The sequence below is a fragment of the Sebastes umbrosus genome, chromosome 15, assembly GCF_015220745.1.
Source record: "Sebastes umbrosus isolate fSebUmb1 chromosome 15, fSebUmb1.pri, whole genome shotgun sequence".
NCBI lineage: Eukaryota > Metazoa > Chordata > Actinopteri > Perciformes > Sebastidae > Sebastes > Sebastes umbrosus.
The window spans coordinates 15,572,913-15,592,059 of NC_051283.1; the positions used below are offsets into that span (position 1 = coordinate 15,572,913).

General features: G+C 40.1%; 1 protein-coding gene across 2 annotated transcripts in view; it reads right to left on the bottom strand.

The window, feature by feature from the left end:
- The window catches only part of vps50 (VPS50 EARP/GARPII complex subunit), a 124,551-nt gene that overhangs the window by 84,062 nt on the left and 21,342 nt on the right, over window positions 1–19,147 (bottom strand). For both annotated transcript variants that reach the window (XM_037794526.1, XM_037794525.1), the window contains exons 5-11: window positions 18,603–18,656; window positions 12,483–12,553; window positions 11,573–11,690; window positions 10,963–10,998; window positions 10,533–10,615; window positions 1,928–1,970; window positions 84–182 (exon numbers count right to left, since the gene is read on the bottom strand). In XM_037794526.1, the coding sequence (XP_037650454.1) occupies window positions 84–182; window positions 1,928–1,970; window positions 10,533–10,615; window positions 10,963–10,998; window positions 11,573–11,690; window positions 12,483–12,553; window positions 18,603–18,656 (504 nt within the window). The remainder of the gene's footprint in view (window positions 1–83; window positions 183–1,927; window positions 1,971–10,532; window positions 10,616–10,962; window positions 10,999–11,572; window positions 11,691–12,482; window positions 12,554–18,602; window positions 18,657–19,147) is intronic.

Here is a 19,147-nt window from a genome sequence, read left to right on the forward strand (position 1 = left end):
TACGCCAGGACAACAATCGGACCATCACATCCAGTCATGTTTAGCCATTCCCCGTGACCCTGTAGACGAGTCAAACCACTGACCTGTGTCTTTCCCAGGAGCGTGTATGCCAGTTGGACCTTGGTGTAGTGCGAAACATCAAAGTGCTTACAAGTCTTCGACAGGGCGACATCAAGCTGCTCCTGGAGCCAGAGAGAGAACGATGACAAAGGAGGAGAAAAAGAGAGGGATTATCAACCTTAAGACCGGGGATTTAGATATAGATGTGCAGCTGTATAGCTACCACACAAGGTCAAGGGTAATTGGATGTGAATGTGGGTGTATATATATGAGTGTGTGTAAGTCTTTGACAAAGAGCTAAAATGAGAGGTAAGAAAGTAAATCAAGGTTAGCAGGAAGTTTGGATGTACAGGGATAAGCCGACCTCAAAGATTATAGCGCTGACAAAGGCGGTAAGTGATCAAACGCCTTGCGTCACCACGTCTTTTCTCACGCCTTTTATGTTTAAAGCTGCATTTGAACATAATGCAACAACTACCGCTGACGTACGTTCTCAAACTACTCGAGAGGAAGTCAGAAATTATTTGAACTGAATTTATATTTCAAAGTACTTTGACGAAAGACAAACCATGCCACTGTACATTGGTCTAATTATATGTTGTGGAATTTTAATGGTGCTTTATACTGGGTCATTTGACGACTCATTCCACTACATGTAGAGTTTGAAAATGTTCGTCTTTGGTTCCTGCTATTGCCATTTTCTACAATAATGTATCAATGCTTTAAAGGTCCAGTGTGTAGGATCTAGTGGCATGTAGTGGTGAGATGAGGAGATTACAACCAACTGAAGCCTCTCCAGTGTGCCGAGCCTGTTGGAGAGCTACGGTGGCTGAAGTGAAAACGCAAATAGTCCTCTCTAGAGCAAGTTGGAACAGAGCAAGTGCATAAAGTGTGTGTGTGTGTGTATGTGGGAAGTGAGTGGTGAAGCCAGAGAGAGAGAGCGGCGGCGACGGGAGCGAGTACGTTATCGACTCCAGCCCAAGCAGGAAAAGTTAACAGAGGCTGGTTTGTCTGGGCTACTATAGAAACATGGCAGAGTGTGTGTGTGTGTGTGTGTGTGTGTGTGTGTGTGTGTGTGTGTGTGTGTGTGTGTGTGTGTGTGTGTGTGTGAGTGTGTGTGTGCGTGTGTGAGATCGAAGACGTGTTGCAAGTAGAAAACGGTTAGGAATCAAGGGATATTACACACTAGGCTGACTGCCAACTAATGACAACTCTATTGTGTAAACTTAGTATATGCTGTACAGGTTATGTATATATGTAGAGTATATGCATATTCATATAGTGTATATAGTGTTTTTGGCACTTAGCATTCTTAAGTTGAAGGTGTTTGATGTGTGTGTGTCTGTACTTTGTGCAAGTGTTTACCTTTCTAATTTTAGAGGATTCTGCTTAATCACAAACTCATGCTGACAGGTAAACAAACGAGCACCTTGCTGCTTGGCTGCGTGGCTATGTGTGTGTGTGTGTGTGTGTGTGTGTGTGTGTATGTGTGTGTGTGTGCATGCACGCCTGTTTCTTGTGTACCGACAAAACCGTAAGTAATTAATCTAGTCAAGCGCAGCGGCAGCGGTGCAGAGAAAATTGCTTTGCATACCATTTATCACAACACAGCTAGAGATGAAACAGATATAATTTACGGTGCCTGTGCACTGACAATAATGACTTTCTGAATGTGTCAATATTTGGCAGACCCAGAATGAGAAAGGCAAACTATGAAAATGTCAAAATTAAGTATAAATTGCTTCTTTCAGATGAGGACTTCTGGAAAATTACAGGGTTAGAGCACAATCTTATTCACTGCTAAAAGTCGCTTTACTGATATCGCTCACAAATAACGTGATTAGAGATAAAGCATGAAGGCACATACCTCTATTTGCTCCAGAGTGTCTTGTAGTTTGGAATTCAATTCGCTGTGAGGGGGAAAAAAGGAGATGGTTGAGGGTTAGTTCCTTAATTGAAGCAGAATATGGAGAATATATAAATTAATTAATGGATAAGATATTAATCGTTTTGTCAATAAAATGTAAAAAATAATTTCCAAAAATGACTAAATTGATGGTAAATGCCCATATAAATTTACTGGAGTCGATATCAAAAATTGACTTTGTTCGATGTTTGATCAACAAAAAAATTCTAAATATTCTCAATTTCCAATGATATGAGACACAAGCAAAATATATATTCTGACATTCAATAATGAAAATTGCCATACATTAATCTTCTATTAATCGATTAGTTAGATGTAAAAAATTAAATAAATATACTAGAATATTATATAGATTATAGGAAAACAAAACAACAATACCCAGCAAACATATACAATAAACTCTCAATAACAACATAATTAAATATTGCATGTTTGAATTGAGCAACTAGTATTGGAACCAGAATTTGGCTCGGTTTATATTTATAAATTAAGAATATTCATCTAAAAAGAGAACCACTTCATCAACAAGCTGCAGCCGTGTGTCTCACAAGTCTCCTCCTTCATACAAACAGGGCAAAAGGGAGCAAAAGTATAAGTAATGGATGTATTTCCAACTAATATTTTGGGAAGATGAGATTTTGTGTTTCAAGTGTTTGCACTTTTTCAATAAATTATATGTGTCTGTATATACCAGACTATTACGGATAGAAAACACTACGTTTCCTTGGAGCGTACTCCAATTTTGCCTCATCCTGGGAAACACGTTTCAACTTAAAGAGCTGCGAAGTAGCAACGGAAATCACGACTTTCTTGCCATCCCAAGACACCGATCCAATCCCCTTGTGACTCCCCCTGCACTGCGCCCATTCATAATCATCCTCTGTTTCACCGTTTCCCTGCCTCTCTCCCTGCTGCGCTTGGGGTATTTTTCAGGTCAGCCCGCACTTATGTTGTGCCTTGTGAGACCACAATCGCCCAAGGGAGAGAGTGTCCTTAACAAAATTGCTAATTAAGCATCTTAGCTTCATTTGGGTATCGAGTGAGGAGAGTGAGGAGAGTGAGGAGGAGGAGGGAGCGGAGGAACTGAGAGGAGACTACAGATGGAGTCCCACAGGTCGTCTGCAAAACAGGTAACAAAATGAGCACACCATTTCAAAATATGTAAGCCTTTTTTGTCTGCCTCTGTGTGTGTATGAGAGAAATATTATAGATGAGTGAAACCAGCCAGTTAGCAAAGAGAAAGTTATAACTACAATTGGAGACTCAAATAATGGCCACAATATGGAAAGAAAATGGACAAATGAGCTAAGAATTGAGAGTTTAAGAGTTTAGAAGAAGCTACTTACTATCAGCGTCTGAACTAAACTGCCAAGGATGATTGAGAATTTCCCATCAAACAGTGTGACATAGCAGATGCAAACGGAGTGCTGCTCACAATCTCTATTACTACCACAACCACACTGTAACTAAATCTAATGAGGGTATGCACCACAGCAATGATAACAACAGACAATGTCAGCTACAAGCTCAGTTAGGCGAGTCATAGCCAGTATCCTCACACCACGAGGAAGCCAATATAAAGAAAACACACAAAGTGAGTAAGCTGGCTCAACTACAGAGGGGTGAACGGATCAATGTCGGGTCCTGGCTACTAAAGAAATGCATCTGAATGTCCATATGCAAGGCCCGGGAGAGCGCTAAACAAAGGCTTCCAGCTCTGGCAGCAACACTAAGGAGATGCAACAGAGGAGCAGAGGCCAACAGGATAAATGCCCTGTTCATCACACAACTTTCTTTTGTACTCCCACGCTGCAGTGTGGGAGAGTAACACAAACAACAAACTGAGCAGTATTGGAAAAGCATATAAGAGGAAAAAAAAACATCCCACAAGACCAGTGCTCGGGGGCTAACACACCTGAGAGTGAGGCGGACCACTGCAATTTCCAGAATAAGAACCAGTCACCATCACAGCATTGCAGACATCCAACAGTGGTTGACAAACATTAGGAACTGGGCAGCAACAGGGCCTAACATCACCCATACCTACTGGTTAAAGGAACTAAAATGCACACATTAAAGGTGCTATGATATCCAGAACATTAATAAAGCAGCAAAGAACTATTTGTTATGTAAAGATATAGTGAGGTAATATCTACCTGAGCAGAGAATGAAGTCACTCTACCTCTTCTCCGTGCTTTGTTGACATAGCCGGGCCAGCCGTGTGTGTCTTTTAGTGCATGTTCATACATGTGAGCGTGCCCCACTTGCTAGCTCACAGCCGCCACTCCGCACTGCTTTTGTACTGTATACTTGTACTGTTAGCGCTGCTAGCACCGTTAGCTGCGAGCCACCAGCTCAGCCGTCGCCATATTGAGAGCCGTGCGGAGGCAATAGAAATGCTCCCAATCTCGCATTTAGCACCTTTAAAGAAGATCAAGGTGGTTTGTTTGCCTTATATTGCACCAAGCATTTAAGGATCCATGTGTGTGGCATTGAGTGCTCTGGTTGCTTTTCCAGTCCCATTTTGCTAACAGGAGATTCGATGATGTGAAGACCAGCTGTTAATAACTGTTCATGTGTTTTGCTAGGTGTTAAAGGAATAGTTTGACATTTTGAGGAAACATGCTTATTTGCTTTCTTTCGAAGAGTGAGATTAGAAGATTGATGCCACGTTCATGTCTGTTTGCTAGATATGGAGCTAGAGCCAGCTAATGCTTCGCTTAGCAAAAAAGACTGGAAGCAAGGGGAAACAGCTAGCATGGCTCTATCCAAAGATAACAAAATCCGCCTGCAAGCACCAGTTCACTAACTGATATGTTATATCTTGTTTGTTTAATCCACATAGAAACGGAAATGCAAAAGCAACTATTTCTTGGCTAGAACAGTGAGGAAGTCACTGACTCGGCCTTGCTTATGTTTGGATTAAACAAACAAGATAGAATGTGTTAATTAGTGAGCTTAAAGGTGCTGCTGGGTGTAGTTTTGAACTTTAGACAGAGCCAGACTAGCTGTTTTCTCCTGTCTTTATGCCAAGCTAAGCACCTGCTGGCTCTATCCTCATCTGACTCTTGGCAAGAAAGCAGATTAAGCGTATTTCCCAACTTTTTCCTTTAAGATCACAAGAGGTCAACGCAAATCCAATAACCCAGGTGACCGTATTATCCGGTCCTCCTGTTATTTGGTCCATCCCATAAATATATTGCCACTGTCCAGTGCGTGTTCATGTGTGTGCAGATGCAGCTCCTCCCCACAAACTGGCACCCTCCCACGATCAGACAGAATGCATAAATAACAGATGAGGAGAGAAACCTAATTAACAATCTGTTCCCTGCAGGGAACAGAAGGATTGAAATAGAGTTACGTGGATATCAGGGAGTTTTTTTTAAACACGGTTTTCAATCATCACTGGTAATAGGTGTCCACAGGGCCTTGAGGCAAAGCCCCACCACGGTGACTGCTGACTTGCTAAATTGGCAAAATGTGGACTCAGGAGTCCTGCAGGATGCTCAGATTTTGTGGCAATGACGTTTTTGCTGTAGTATTGTTTGCCACTGTTACAAGAGAGGAAACAAAGTGCCAGGGGAAGGGCTTTAAAGAGTGAAACGTAGCGAGAAGAAGGGACAACAACCGTAACATGCAAGTGAGAAAGCAGAGGATGGTTAGGGGGAAGTTAAAAGAGGAGAGGTTAACAAGAAAAGGCTTCAAGAAGGTGGTTGTAGAAAGAGCACTGGCAAAATTGATCAGACCAGAAAAAAAGTGCAATGATTGTTTTCTATAACTGCAAGATTTGATGTAATATTTAGATATTTAGCTCTGGCATCTTTAGTGGGGTTGTGGCCCTTTCTCCATGGGTACAGTTCTAACTTGTAGGCTCTAAGATTACAAGGGCCACATAAAAAGTTGTCGACCTGAAGTCGGAAAAGTGGAGTGGGTTTCACATGACAATAGGAATCTGTTGTCTGCTTTATCAAGCTGATGACGGCTTATAGCTGAAACGTGTTTGTTTACGTTTGATTGCCCAGAATAAACCAAAAAAGAATCTTTATCTGTGAGTGCCGGTGATTTTTTTCTTCTGTTCTTACCACTACCTGGCACCCGATACTGTTAAAGATTTGGAGACGTGCTCGCTGCTATTTTCTATTTTGTCTTCACACCAGCCCGATTTAGATTCATAGCATATGTGAATATTTATGCTAATTTCTTACTGTAGATTTGCAGCAATATCGTACAATCCTTTAGGTTCACTCAGAGTGTGTCACTGTTTTTTTAAATATAGCCTAGTAATATAATAAGCTGTGATTAGTCTGTCTGTTATACTGACTATTCAGTCCAGTGGCTTACATGAACATCCAATTAAATCCAAACATTTGGGAAGCAGATAACGTCCGACTAAAACAGGTTTACTGTCACCTGATATAATTGGTGCTCATCATGAAAAGGACTGTGACCGCTTAAAAAAAAAAAAAAAAAAAAATATTCTTTCTTCCAAGCATACCAGCATAACTGAAAAAGTGATGTTAGAGACAAATAAAAAAAGACTAATGCACTGTGGTTCATTCAGCTGAATTTACATGTGTGAAGCCAAACCTGTCGGAGTGGAAAAAAACCCGAACAACACGTCGTTCAGACCAAAGTAACTGACCCGACTTCAAATACGTTTTAAGATCCTGCTGTTGTTGTGAGTGCTGGAAGGCATTTATCCTGTTCTCTAAAGCGCTGCGAGGAAACACAAATCTAAGTGAAACACAAACTACAGCTGATACACATGAAGATCTTCTTTAAAAAACTGCACACCAGCAGCCTCCAAAAGAGAATATACCAAGACCACAAAGAGGAGGAGGAAGGCCGTGGCTCTGAATAAATGAATGAACTGCTGCAGTGCTTGTGCTGTCATGTTGGGCAGCCTGCACAAAAAAATGTTGTGTGTCTGAGACAAAAGAATTAACGTAGCAGCCCTTTCCCCTTCTTCCTACACTCTGCTCCTCTTGAACCTGCAGCTGAACCGCCCGTCCTTCGAATAGATTAGAACACCTGAACAAATCACCTCCCTCAATACTAAAACGGCAATTAGCTGCCGTGGGGATCTGGAGGAGCATCAACTAGAATAATCCATAGACAATTTGTATGACAACTGGTATAAAATACTAGCCATATCACTAGCCATCCATCCATCCATCTCCGGAGCTGGGTCGTGTTTAGAAGATAACACCCAAGTCGCAAGATAGTTAAGGTTAGGCATTGACCTCGAATGGTTATGGTTAGGATAGGACGTTGGGCAGCGAGTCTCACGAGAGTTTTCACACTTTTTTGCAACTTGGGGGTTACCTCCCTAAAGATAACCCCAAAGCTGCATCCTTTTCTCTTTCCAGCGAGCTGCGATCACACTTTACCACCCCATTAACATTATTAACACCATAACAACAAACAACAATCGGCATTTTCTTTTGTGCTAGTCAAATGACTATGGAAAACAGTTCAATGTCTGTTCTACTTCTGTTCTATTTCTATGTTTACAACACTAGTTTTGCAAAAGTTCAATAGTGTTTAATGGTCAATTAAAAAGACATACAAACCCAAATTTACACATATCTTATCTTATCTTAATTTAAGGCTGCCTAATATGGTACAAAAATGAACTTCTTTTCCCATTTACTCTTAACTGCTGTGAGGCTCACAATACTACAGAGATGCTATATGCTAGATTACACCTTTGTTTTTCCAAGGCCACAGCAGAGTTCACAGTTTATGAACACTGTGCTGACATGTGCGGGTCTTAAGCTGCCCATCAGATGCTCATGTGGACCGTCTGATGAAAATAGACTGAAACGGAGCGTGAGGCTGTGTAAGTGCCTTCTTGGGGGATACGATATTGACTTTCAAAGGGGTTGGGGACGGGGACAAAGGAAGGTCAGGCATGAAACAAAGCCTCCTTGTAGGGCATTCAGCAGCGCATGGAAAAGCATGGCTGTAAGGTTTAAATCACAGTGCAGCAGACCAACTAGCTGCTTAGGGAAGGGCAACGCTGCATTCTGGGTTGTAACAATTTTGGGCAGAGAGCCTCAAAGTTCAATGTGCATGCTGATGTAAAGCGTGACAGATGTGTGATCAATGCAACAATGTTAAAAAACGACTACATCCAGGAAGCAGTATTAGCATACTGCAAAGGAAAGCAAAGGTGAAGAGTTGCAACAGATACGCAAGTGCTTCTTTTTACGATGATCACAATCACATTCCCTCATCGACAGGCTGGTTGCAATGATCATTGGTATCATTGGTGGAACAACTCTATACTGCACACCATCATCCCAGCACATTCAGGGAGCGTCACCATGGACACGGAACTCCAAAACAAAAGTGATATCGACACGAATAAACAGCAGCTGCATGCGAGACAGAACATTGGGAGAAATTTCCCGCACCACAACAATCCCCTGTGCATAATGTTATCATACTGATAACCATCTCCCAGTGGTCACTCAAAGGGCATCGTCACAGCCAGGTGGAGTTGTTAAATGTAGTGGAGGCGCAGATGCTCGGTGTTGTTTAAAAGGTCTGTGCCTGCGGAAAGAAATGTGCATTGACATGGAGCTCCGTTGACGTGGAGCTCACCGTTTTGTGACGCAAGTGCTCGCTCCAAAAATAGACCAACGCACACTCTGCAGTGCATGACAAAATAGCAAACAATTACACAGTGTGTTACTCTGACTAGTGATGGGAGCAGTGAAGCAGTAAAATAGTTAATCGTGATTAATCGCAAATTAATCACACATTTTTATCTGTTCAAAATGTTCCTTAAAGGGAGATTTGTCAAGTATTTAATACTCTTATCAACATGGGAGTGGACAAATATGCTGCTTTATGCAAATGTATGTATATATTTATTATTGGAAATCAATTCAGAACACAAAACAATGACAAATATTGTCCAGAAACCCTCACAGGTACTGCATTTAGCATAACAAATTTGCTCAAATCATAACATGGCAAACTCAAGCCCAACAGGCAACAACAGCTGTCAGCTAGTATGGTACCAATGGATTTCTTAGTTTTTTCTAATTTCATATGATGCCAGTATCTTCACTCTAGCTTTTAAACTGAACACACTACAACCTCCAAAAAATTGATTGTGTTAAAACGTTAAAGAAATTAGTGGCATTAAAACAAATTGGTTTTAACGTGTTATTATGACATCAACTTTGACAGCCCTAATTTTTAGTAAACTGAAACTAAATAATAACTATATTATTTAAGAATACCTCTAAACTAAACTAAAACTATATTGCCTAGTAACAAATGACTAAAAATAAAATAAAAATGAACAGAAATTAATTTCAGTTTTATTTCTTTAGCTATAATATATCAATACCGAAAAAAGGGGACGGCATGAATTTCCTTCAACTCTCGTGACGTTGAATCAGACGACCTGAACGGACTTTACATTCTAGGAGACGCAAAGATTAAACATTAAACATTATGGCCATTCCTACACAGTTCACTATGTATTTTGTATGTATATGTAGCTACATACTTCTGAGACATTATAGCTGGCCCTAACAAAAACAAACTCTGCTGTAAAAAACAGATATATAAAGACTAAACCTTTCTGAAAAACTGAAACTAAACTAAAACCAGCAAACGCACTCTGAAAACTAACTAAAACTAAACTAAAATTAAATCTAAAAGTCCAAACTAAAATAAAATGAAAATGATTCCATTGATTATCTGTAACCGCTTATCTTATCCAGCGGGGGTTGGAGCCACTCCCAGCTGACATCGCCAGACTATCACAAGGCTGACACATAGAGACAGACAACCATTCATGCTCACATTCACACCTACGGGCAATTTAGTGTCAACAACTAACCTAACCTGCATTTCTTTCGGAGGAAACCGGAGAACCCGGAGAAAACCCATGCTAACACGGGGAGAACATGCAAACTCCACACAGAAGGACCCCAAGCTGGGCTTGAACCTGTGATAAAAACTAATTAAATATTCAAAACTATTAAAACCTTGGTTGGGAGCTAAAGACGTTCATTCCCACACACCTCTTCACAAAATATTCTGTCAGAGTCTGTACGAGGTGTCAAAGGAAGAAGGAGGAAGCCGGCAATGACGTGCATCCCTGATCAATCCTTAATCAATACATACAAAAGAGCACTGTGGCACCCACCTTCTGCCACAAATTGATCGCACTTACACAGGAAATCAAAGGGACAGACATTGTATACCCCTAATGGTTAACAGTTGATCCTCATGTGCTTTTGATTGTGTGCCTGTCTACCTGTCTCTGTTGATGTGTTTTGATCTGTATGGCATGACTAGCCAGCTGCCTGCCTAACTCTCTCTCTTTATCTTTTAACTGGAAACCTTTCAATAAAACATCTATTTTAGAAGTAAAGGCTTTCACAGTAGGAGATCAGTGATTTTAAGCTTTAATCTATGAAGATCAGAAAACTTTCCATTCACCCATAGAACATGAAGTCATTGCCTGCTCTCATTTGGATAAATATCACTCTATCAATCTGTACATACTGTACTGTACCTGATGCAGCTGTAGTGTTTGAAGGTGCTGGCGGCCTTTTGACATTCCAGACAGAGCTGGATTGCACCTGGATAGTCTTCCTCCTAAAGGAGCAGAGAAGTGAGATCATTTAATGTATAAAAACAGTATAGTATGGTCTGAAACCGTTTTACAGGGTTACGACAGTGATGTGTGTCACTTTTGTTTGATCTTCTTCTTACAGTAGATACTGTGAAGATTACCTAGGATTACACTCAGTGGTAGTCAGATCTATTCCATGTGCTACAGCTGACCTTCACAGTATTGTAGATAGGCATTTGTGGGAGCGTCTCAAGTTTGTGTGGGTTTGGCTTCCAATGCAGAATCCCTACTGATGTTTGACCTTTCAGGTCAATTATAAACATATCTGTGCGTGCGTGCGTGTGTGTGCGTGTAGAAAGGATTTCAATACCTCAAGCATCTCGCTGAGTCTTACATCTGTTCTTTGCTGTGAGGGGAAGAATGACAAAAGGAAGACATGAATACGGCTTAAAATCACTAACAGGCCACAATATTAAGTGGTAATAATTAGAGCAACACAAGTTACACACTTCCCTGCTCTGACCACGTTGGTAAAATCTTTTAATGATCAAGCAAATGAGCAAATAATTAAAACAGGGTATGTTTGATTAACTTTCATCTTAATGTTAAATCAAGTGCAGATTATTAGACTACATTCATCTGTTTCACATCAGTGGTATGTCACACACAGTGTGTTTATAACGGCATTTCTGACGGGAACCGCTCAGGGGAGTCGTGCAGTAGGTACTGTAAGTCGGAGTCCCAAGGTGATCCAAAATAACACTGACAGAGAAGTCAAAAACTTCTCTCAGGACAACAGTCTAAACAAAGTATGTTGCAGGTCAGAAATAGATATTACATCAACCATAACAGTACAAAAATAACTATGCAATAAGTATACAAAAGGTGTGTTAATTACCATAAAACACTGGTTTTCCTTTACACTATAGCTAGTTTTAGAACAAAATGTGTTGTATGTCAACTGTGTGTGTAAACTTCACCAGCGTCTTGATGGTCCTTAGTGACTTCAGCAGGCCTGTCAGCAGTTGTCGTCTCCTCTGATTGGCCAACAGACCCAAGCTAGCTTCTGTGAATCCCTCCTTTGAAACGCTCAGTTGCCTTTACACGAGACGTCACAGTACAGGGAGAATATAGCATCAACACAGATTAATACTACTATGCTCTTAAAGGCATTTTTAAGTCCAATACATTGTGATGAGCTTTATGATGCACTAGTAGAACTCAGTAGTAACTGATGTAACTATACTGTATATCTATACAAAAAAACTGCTGACGTTAACTAACTCTCGTGCTGCCGATTTCAACACGGGAGGTACCATTGATTTACATTATAATGTGTTCAGGCTCTTTTCAGTAAAAATGGGTATTGGGCGAAGGTAAATTCTAACGTTATCATGTTTGTTTGGTGAGTCCAATAATTGAATTGAATAAATCCAGTTGTTTGAAGGAAATGTCTTCACACCAATATATAAAATAAATAAAAGAGAAAGAATTATGACCTGTTTAACTTCCTAACAAAAACCAGTATGCAAATGGTGATAAAGGACTGTATGTTGAAGTACATGGGATTTATTGTTTTACTTTTGTTTTTTACCGTGATATCAAATTGTTATCGAGAATCGTGGAATTTCCCTGGTATCAACTACTAAATTTCTGGTATCGTGACATCCCTAGTATATATAGTGGGATGGTGTTTTGTTTTTTTATTCCCATAAAGAAACAAGACAGAATAATTTGTCATTTGGGAACATATTAACAGACGGAGAATATACGAAGGGAAGGAACGCTACCACGGTTATGAGGAAAGCACTTAGTATGCGGATGCTATTTGAATGGGCCATTTCAGCAGCCATTTCATTTAGTGAATGGTATGCAATAGAACACTATTACCTCCTTGCATTAGTGCAAATGACCGCTGCCAGCTGAAGGTTGGTCTGTAACGCCGTCACTCGCTCCAGTTCCTGTGATAGGGAAGAAGTTAGTGGTAGAAATGACAGAGGAAAAGACTTAATGTTTCAGATCCCAAAGAATTATTGTACTATTTCGCACTAAAACTGCTGGAATAAGAAACAGCCCCATAGCCTTATTATAATGCTGAGTCTTTTAACATCTATAGGAGATATTGTTTGACTGGTTCATTTACGGAGCCGTCAGTGAAATATGCCTGTAATAATGCCATTTACCCAGCGAATCATCTCCCCCACTATGAACAGCAATGCTCAAACACAAGCGCACACACACATACGAGAGCACTCCTCAGTGAGATGCATCCTGCTGTGAGCGTTTTGTGAAGATAGATAAAATTGATGATGTCATTATGGTAAGGCATGCATCATCGGTGCCAAAGTATAATGTAGTTCAGAAGAGCAACTTACAAAAACACACAGAAAATCTGAGAAAAGCTTCCTTTCTTCAGAGCTTTGACATTTCGAAAAGGATCAATGAGCACTCTGCTCTGACGGTTCAGTTTTTATGCCATTTCAGTGACCTCTGCCAGAAGTAGGACCGCAGGACGAAGTGCATTGCTTTTATATTCACGACTTTTCTCTTCCTCTCTTGGTTCTTATTTTGTTGATCTGCCACATGCCTGAGGTGGGAGATGCTTGTTTTTAGCTTAATTAATTTTGAATGCTGTATCATCCCTCCACAAAGAAAGGTCCAGTGTTCACAAAAATGTCATCATAACACTGTCAGATACATAACAACCTTTTACCAAAGGGAAGATAGTCTGGGGAAATTAATTTTCAACGGGTCATAAAAACAACAACAACAGCATCAAAGTACTTAAGGCACTTCAGCTGTGGATAAGGGATCAATGATCCCATTCAAACCAATCTGCCCTCATGATCTCGAGTGTTGACGGAGGCCATGACAAGGGTTGATTCAATACAGCCAGGGTTGTCTCTGAGGGGACATGCACCATGCAACTCTTGTGCTTTTCTGCTCAAGGCCTAGGAAATTGGACAACATCAGCATGCCAGGATACTAATTCTGAGAATTGGTTTCATGAGAATGTTTAAGAAAGCTAAAACTTTATCGGCAAAAGTGTCAATAAACTGTTAACAACTTTATTTACTATAAATTACAGATAGCTAGAATATCACTTCACTGCTTTGTTTTTATCTTTTTATCCTTTATTTGTTTGTATATCACTCTTTTGTTTAAGCTAATGGAGGCCTACATTTTTCTCAGGATTAGTAAACTACGTAAGTAAGTATGTATATATGTATGTATGTATGTAAGTAAGTAAGTAAGTAAGTAAGTAAGTAAGTAAGTAAGTAAGTAAGTAAGTATGTATGTATGTAAGTAAATAAGTAAGTAAGTAAGTAAATAAGTAACTAAGTAAGTAAGTATGTATGTATGTATGTAAGTAAGTAAGTAAGTAAGTAAGTAAGTAAGTAAGTAAATAAGTAACTAAGTAAGTAAGTAAGTAAGTATGTATGTATGTATGTATGTTAGTAAATAAGTAAGTAAGTAAGTAAGTAAGTAAGTAAGTAAGTAAGTAAATAAATAAGTAACTAAGTAAGTAAGTAAGTATGTATGTATGTTAGTAAGTAAGTAAGTAAGTAAGTAAGTAAGTAAGTGTGTAAGGATGTATGGCGAGAGAAAAAAGGCAAAATGCCCTTGCACTCTACTGGCTGGGACTGGGCTGAGTCACCACGTCCAGCTAACGAATAATTTAGAGACTGAATCCAGCATACTGACATACTGGGAGCACGTCTTTAGCAACCAAACCACTACAACTGTTAAACTGTACTATGTCTAGACTTAGTCACAGCAAAGGGGATCAAGCTGTACAGGCATCACTCTCACAGCAAAATCCCTAACTCCTGACTTCCCCAATATCCTGAAAGTGATGGAAAATGAATCAATGATTGACACGTATATCAGTGCATAGCACTGGTTGGTTTTAGTTCAGTCAATACTAGTTTGAGTAGTTACAAAATAAGTGCCCTCAGGGTCAAGTCTGGTCAAGGACGGTTACATTCATTTCCTGTTTCTGACAGAAACTATTATTTCGCTTCACCAGACGAACACACACAGTCTGGCTCTCACCGTCTACCCCTTGTTATGATGCCCATTATCAACACACACTACTGTGTGCATAGCAGCAGTGCAAACACTCAGCCAATGACGTAATGTAGAAACATTCACGCATTCAGTCATGTGAACAAATCCAAACAGGAAAAGACCAAAACAGCGTGAATACACACATTCAGCTTCAAAACAGAATCACATACTCAGACACACGCGCTCAACATGCTGAGAACTCAGTATGTAGCCTGAGGCTCTAATTTGTTGTTAGACCACTGCTCTGAGCCATCTATCCTGTATGTAAGCTACAGTTAACCTGACAGAAGGAGGGCTAAATCAGCTCAGACAGTGTAACAGCAAATACAGTAACTGTGGTGCAGTTTGACAATTGTCCAGTCAGTTTTTTTTAAAAGAGATTAAAGATCTGGTACGCATGACTGGGATGACCTTAAAAAATAATGCCTGGAATAAATCTTCAAGTAAAGAGAGGCAGAAGCAAATAGATCTCTATGTACTGTACACATAGAGTACAGGAAAGGTGAGCATACTCAAGTACAATGAAACTATACATCTCAACTCCTACAGTATCCACAAACACAGGCTGGTGTGGAAATGAAGGTCAAAGAGGAGGAGATGTTTAGTCATAAGGGAGATTTTTTTTCCAGGCTTCTTTATTCATATATTCATAAGAGGTCCGCCCTGCGACCCTTTGCCACATTGGCTATGCACTAGCTCCCTGGTACCCATCCTATACATTGTAATGATGCTGCTGTTTGGGACTTATGGCTGGAGTTCACATTTTTTTTTGCATATAATATATTCATGTCTCCACATTCCCACGCAGTTACTTAAAGCTAGGGATGGTAGTGTTCTCCAAAAGACAGAGGGTGTTGTATCCTCCATAGTGAGCAACCTCCAGGTCTTAAAAGTGAAGTGCCTACCTTGTGATTGACAGGTCGCTACCACGGCGCTCTCCGGTCTGGGAGTTGAACCTTTCAATGTGTTTTCAGTTCATGAAGTCATGGTGACTACGTCCACGTCTTATATACAGTCTATGAATACTAACAATACGTTCACAATGATAATTCGGGGGTGTGGCTTTGGAGGGAGGCCTGAAGGGATGACTGTCAGTGTTGCCGACTTGGCGACTTTCTCTCGGGATCTCTAGGGACTTTTGGAGCTAGTGCTGCAAATCTACTTTCATTGGAAAAGTGTTGGCAACACTGGGCTGGATTTTTCGGTTGGATAATTTTAACAACAACATTACCGACCCTAGCTTTGAGACCCCCATGTAATTGTCAGGTATAACCAACTGGCAACTAGGGAACACAAACAAAGGCACCAGCTGTAACTGTGACGAATAAGTGTTCCCAGTGGAAAAATAATTGAATACCAGTCCAAGTCCCTTTCCAATGGTGTTGAGTGACCTAATCAGGGCTACCAGGTGCAAATTCATTACAAGTTGGACTCCCAGAAGGCAATCTTTCTTTATTGACAAGTTGTCCACTCAATTCTAACCCGTCTGTTTTTGCCTGAAGAGATAACAGAGGGTGGTTATTTTAAAATCGGCACATACCCTGTTTTATTGATCCAGCAATTTAACTGGATCACACCTTGGACTCATGGAAAATAATGTTACATCTGTCAACTTCAGAATATCAAATTCAAATGTAAAGGTGTGAGAATGAAAGAAAAGAGTAGTAAAATGTGGGCACCTGAAGAATATACCAATTAATTAGTAATCAACATTTGTAAATGAATCAATGATAATGACTCTGGCCTCTATGTAACCTTCCACGTGAAGACACCTAATCACACTTGTGACTCTTTACGAGTGCATGCGTCGCTTGAAAGCAGCAACTGTGATCAAACACGGGCTCCAACATAAGTAATGTTAGTCACTACATAGCTATGACTCACATCACACGCTTAGCAGGCCATCATTTCAGGGTGTATGTGTTCGTACAGTTTATGTGTGCAGCGATGTGTTATACACAGCGCGTAAGCACTGGGGAGAAGTGGCATCGTGCCCTGTGGCTGTGTTTCTGCAGCAGTATGTGTTTCTGTGTACGTGTTTGATAAAGTATCACAGAGAGGAGATAAGAAGCCTTAGGACAGAAAACATGGTGGAGAAAATGATGAAACCTCATATAGTAGCAGGTACACAGAACAGCCTCAGAGACACAGGGTAATGCATATTAAATTACAAGGCATTACACTGGATACTTAACATTTCTGCAAATTAAGGGACGAGCACCAAGTTGGTCAGTATTACGTTTGGTCTTTCTTAATGCTAGGAAATTATGTAGTGCAACTCTGTCTGTCTTCTCATTGTGACACTAATGCAGTGGATGTAGAAACTGAAGTGCCCTCTGAACTCCACGGGGCATTTGTAGAAATGAAAGAGGGCTGAGACGGGTCAATGGAAATGCTCCCAAAACCCCTGGCAACGTCTGCTAATAAGCCCTGCTGTCACTCGGAGGTCAAAGAAATAATGATCAATCTGCTATTCATAGACTGACCTCCACAAGGCTCAACAATGATGGTAATTTCACTGCAATTTCACTATATACCAAATGTATTAAAGCTGTCAGTTATCTGCTGCTGTGTCTTGCTGGTATCAAAGCTCTATTGACTTAACACAAATTTGACATACTCGACCAAACTTCAATAATGATAAATCTGATGGGACTAGTGATTGCTAAATTATAATAAATAAAAAAGACCAAATCCTTCAACTAATCCAACACACATACTCACACACAAATATACATATTTAGTAATATGCAAATATTTGATCTCAAGCCAAAACACTGTTAATTTGAAGCCCACTCGAGCACCTGCGCAAACACCAGCGTTCAGTGTTGCCAGATCAGATTGCCAGTTTCCAGCCCATCGCTACTTAAAAATGGTTCAAATCATAACCTTGCCAGAAACCCATGTAAAACCATAACATGCTCAATAGAAAACACATCATAAGCATAAAAAGCTTCATATCTGCATCAAATAACCAAAGATAAAATGTTAGATAAATAGGCTATCACAACCCACAAAGACTGAAATTAGACAACACAAATTGCCATGTCAACGTCAGTGAAGATGACGTCAATATGAGTGAGCGGAGACAACAAAGTTTACTGAATTTTGTATCTGTGTTTTCAAAAGCCCACCAACTGTTGACAACAGCAGCCCAAATTTCATCGACCAGCCCAACGTAATCAAAAGTAGCCCAAATGGGCGGAAACTAGCCCAATCTGGCAACACTGGCAGCGTCTATAGAGTTTATTTTACTAACAATCGTTGATATCCAAGATCCAAAAAAAGGTAAATAAGTAGTTTCTCTGCGGGCAGAAATATGAGTCACTAAACTGAATTTTAATCACATAAGTTGAATTTGTATTGTTTAACTTGAATAATTGCATTAAAAAACTAAATCTGAATCGCATAATTTGAAATAGAATTTATTAGTTTGGAACTGAATTCCAATAAACTTCTCATACACAGTCTATTGTCTAACTTGTGTAACAACAGCAACAGAAAGTTTGCTGATCTGGCGAGGAGTCGGGGCAGTCCTGGATCAAACCCCTGGCCCCCCCCCCTTCCTCTAAGAAGGGATTTTATGGATTTAGTTTTAAATCCCAATCCGACTATATTGAGAATAAAAAGTAGATTATTGTCTCCTTTTCCTAATCCATGGTTGGAGTCAGATTTCCTATTGCCATGGTTACGGAAACTCTACTTTATCTTGTTGGCAGTCGACAGCTGACACAGGAACACATCCACTGACACCCTGATATCAAAATAACCCGATCCAGTCATAGAAAATTCAGAAAAGACGCCATTCCCAAAAAAGAAAACAAATGTCAAATATAACTGATATGTTTTTTGGAATTACTTTTTTTAGGTGAGTGTCTGGGCCAAGAAAAGACAGAAAGAGTTGTTTAATGTGATCGTGAGTTGACACTGAAGGCTTACCTTAACATAAGCGGGCTGTTTCTCCAGAATGAGATCGGCGACCTTTTTAGAAACCTACAGAGAGAGAGAAAGGAAAAAAAAAAGATGAGAAATGGAGCATAAGAAATAACGAAGACATTTTGATGTTCTACCTAAATGTCACCCCACAAAAAACAGTCTGGGCAATGCAATCTTGCTATCAAGGATGGAGCTAAAATAACAATTACTGATGTCTGTATGTAAAGAGCAATATAGCGAAAGCCTTTTAAAAGAGCGTCTCCCTTTCTCAGTTTCATTTCATTCAATGCCTTTCTTGATAGCCTTACTCTTCTTTCAGAGAAGTCTCTGTTCCTATTGTATTTTCAAATGTTCTCTCCTCTCCTTTGTGCCTTTTACCAATTTGACTGACATCTCAGGTGAATTGTAATTATCTAAAGAACACGTTCCCTGCTTATGGCATCAAGCACAGTATTCAGCACGGTCATCAGATCACTATGACCCCCTGCTATTAGTGTTGTCCCCCACTGCTATTAGTGGAGAAGGAAAAAGCTGAAGAACAATGAGGG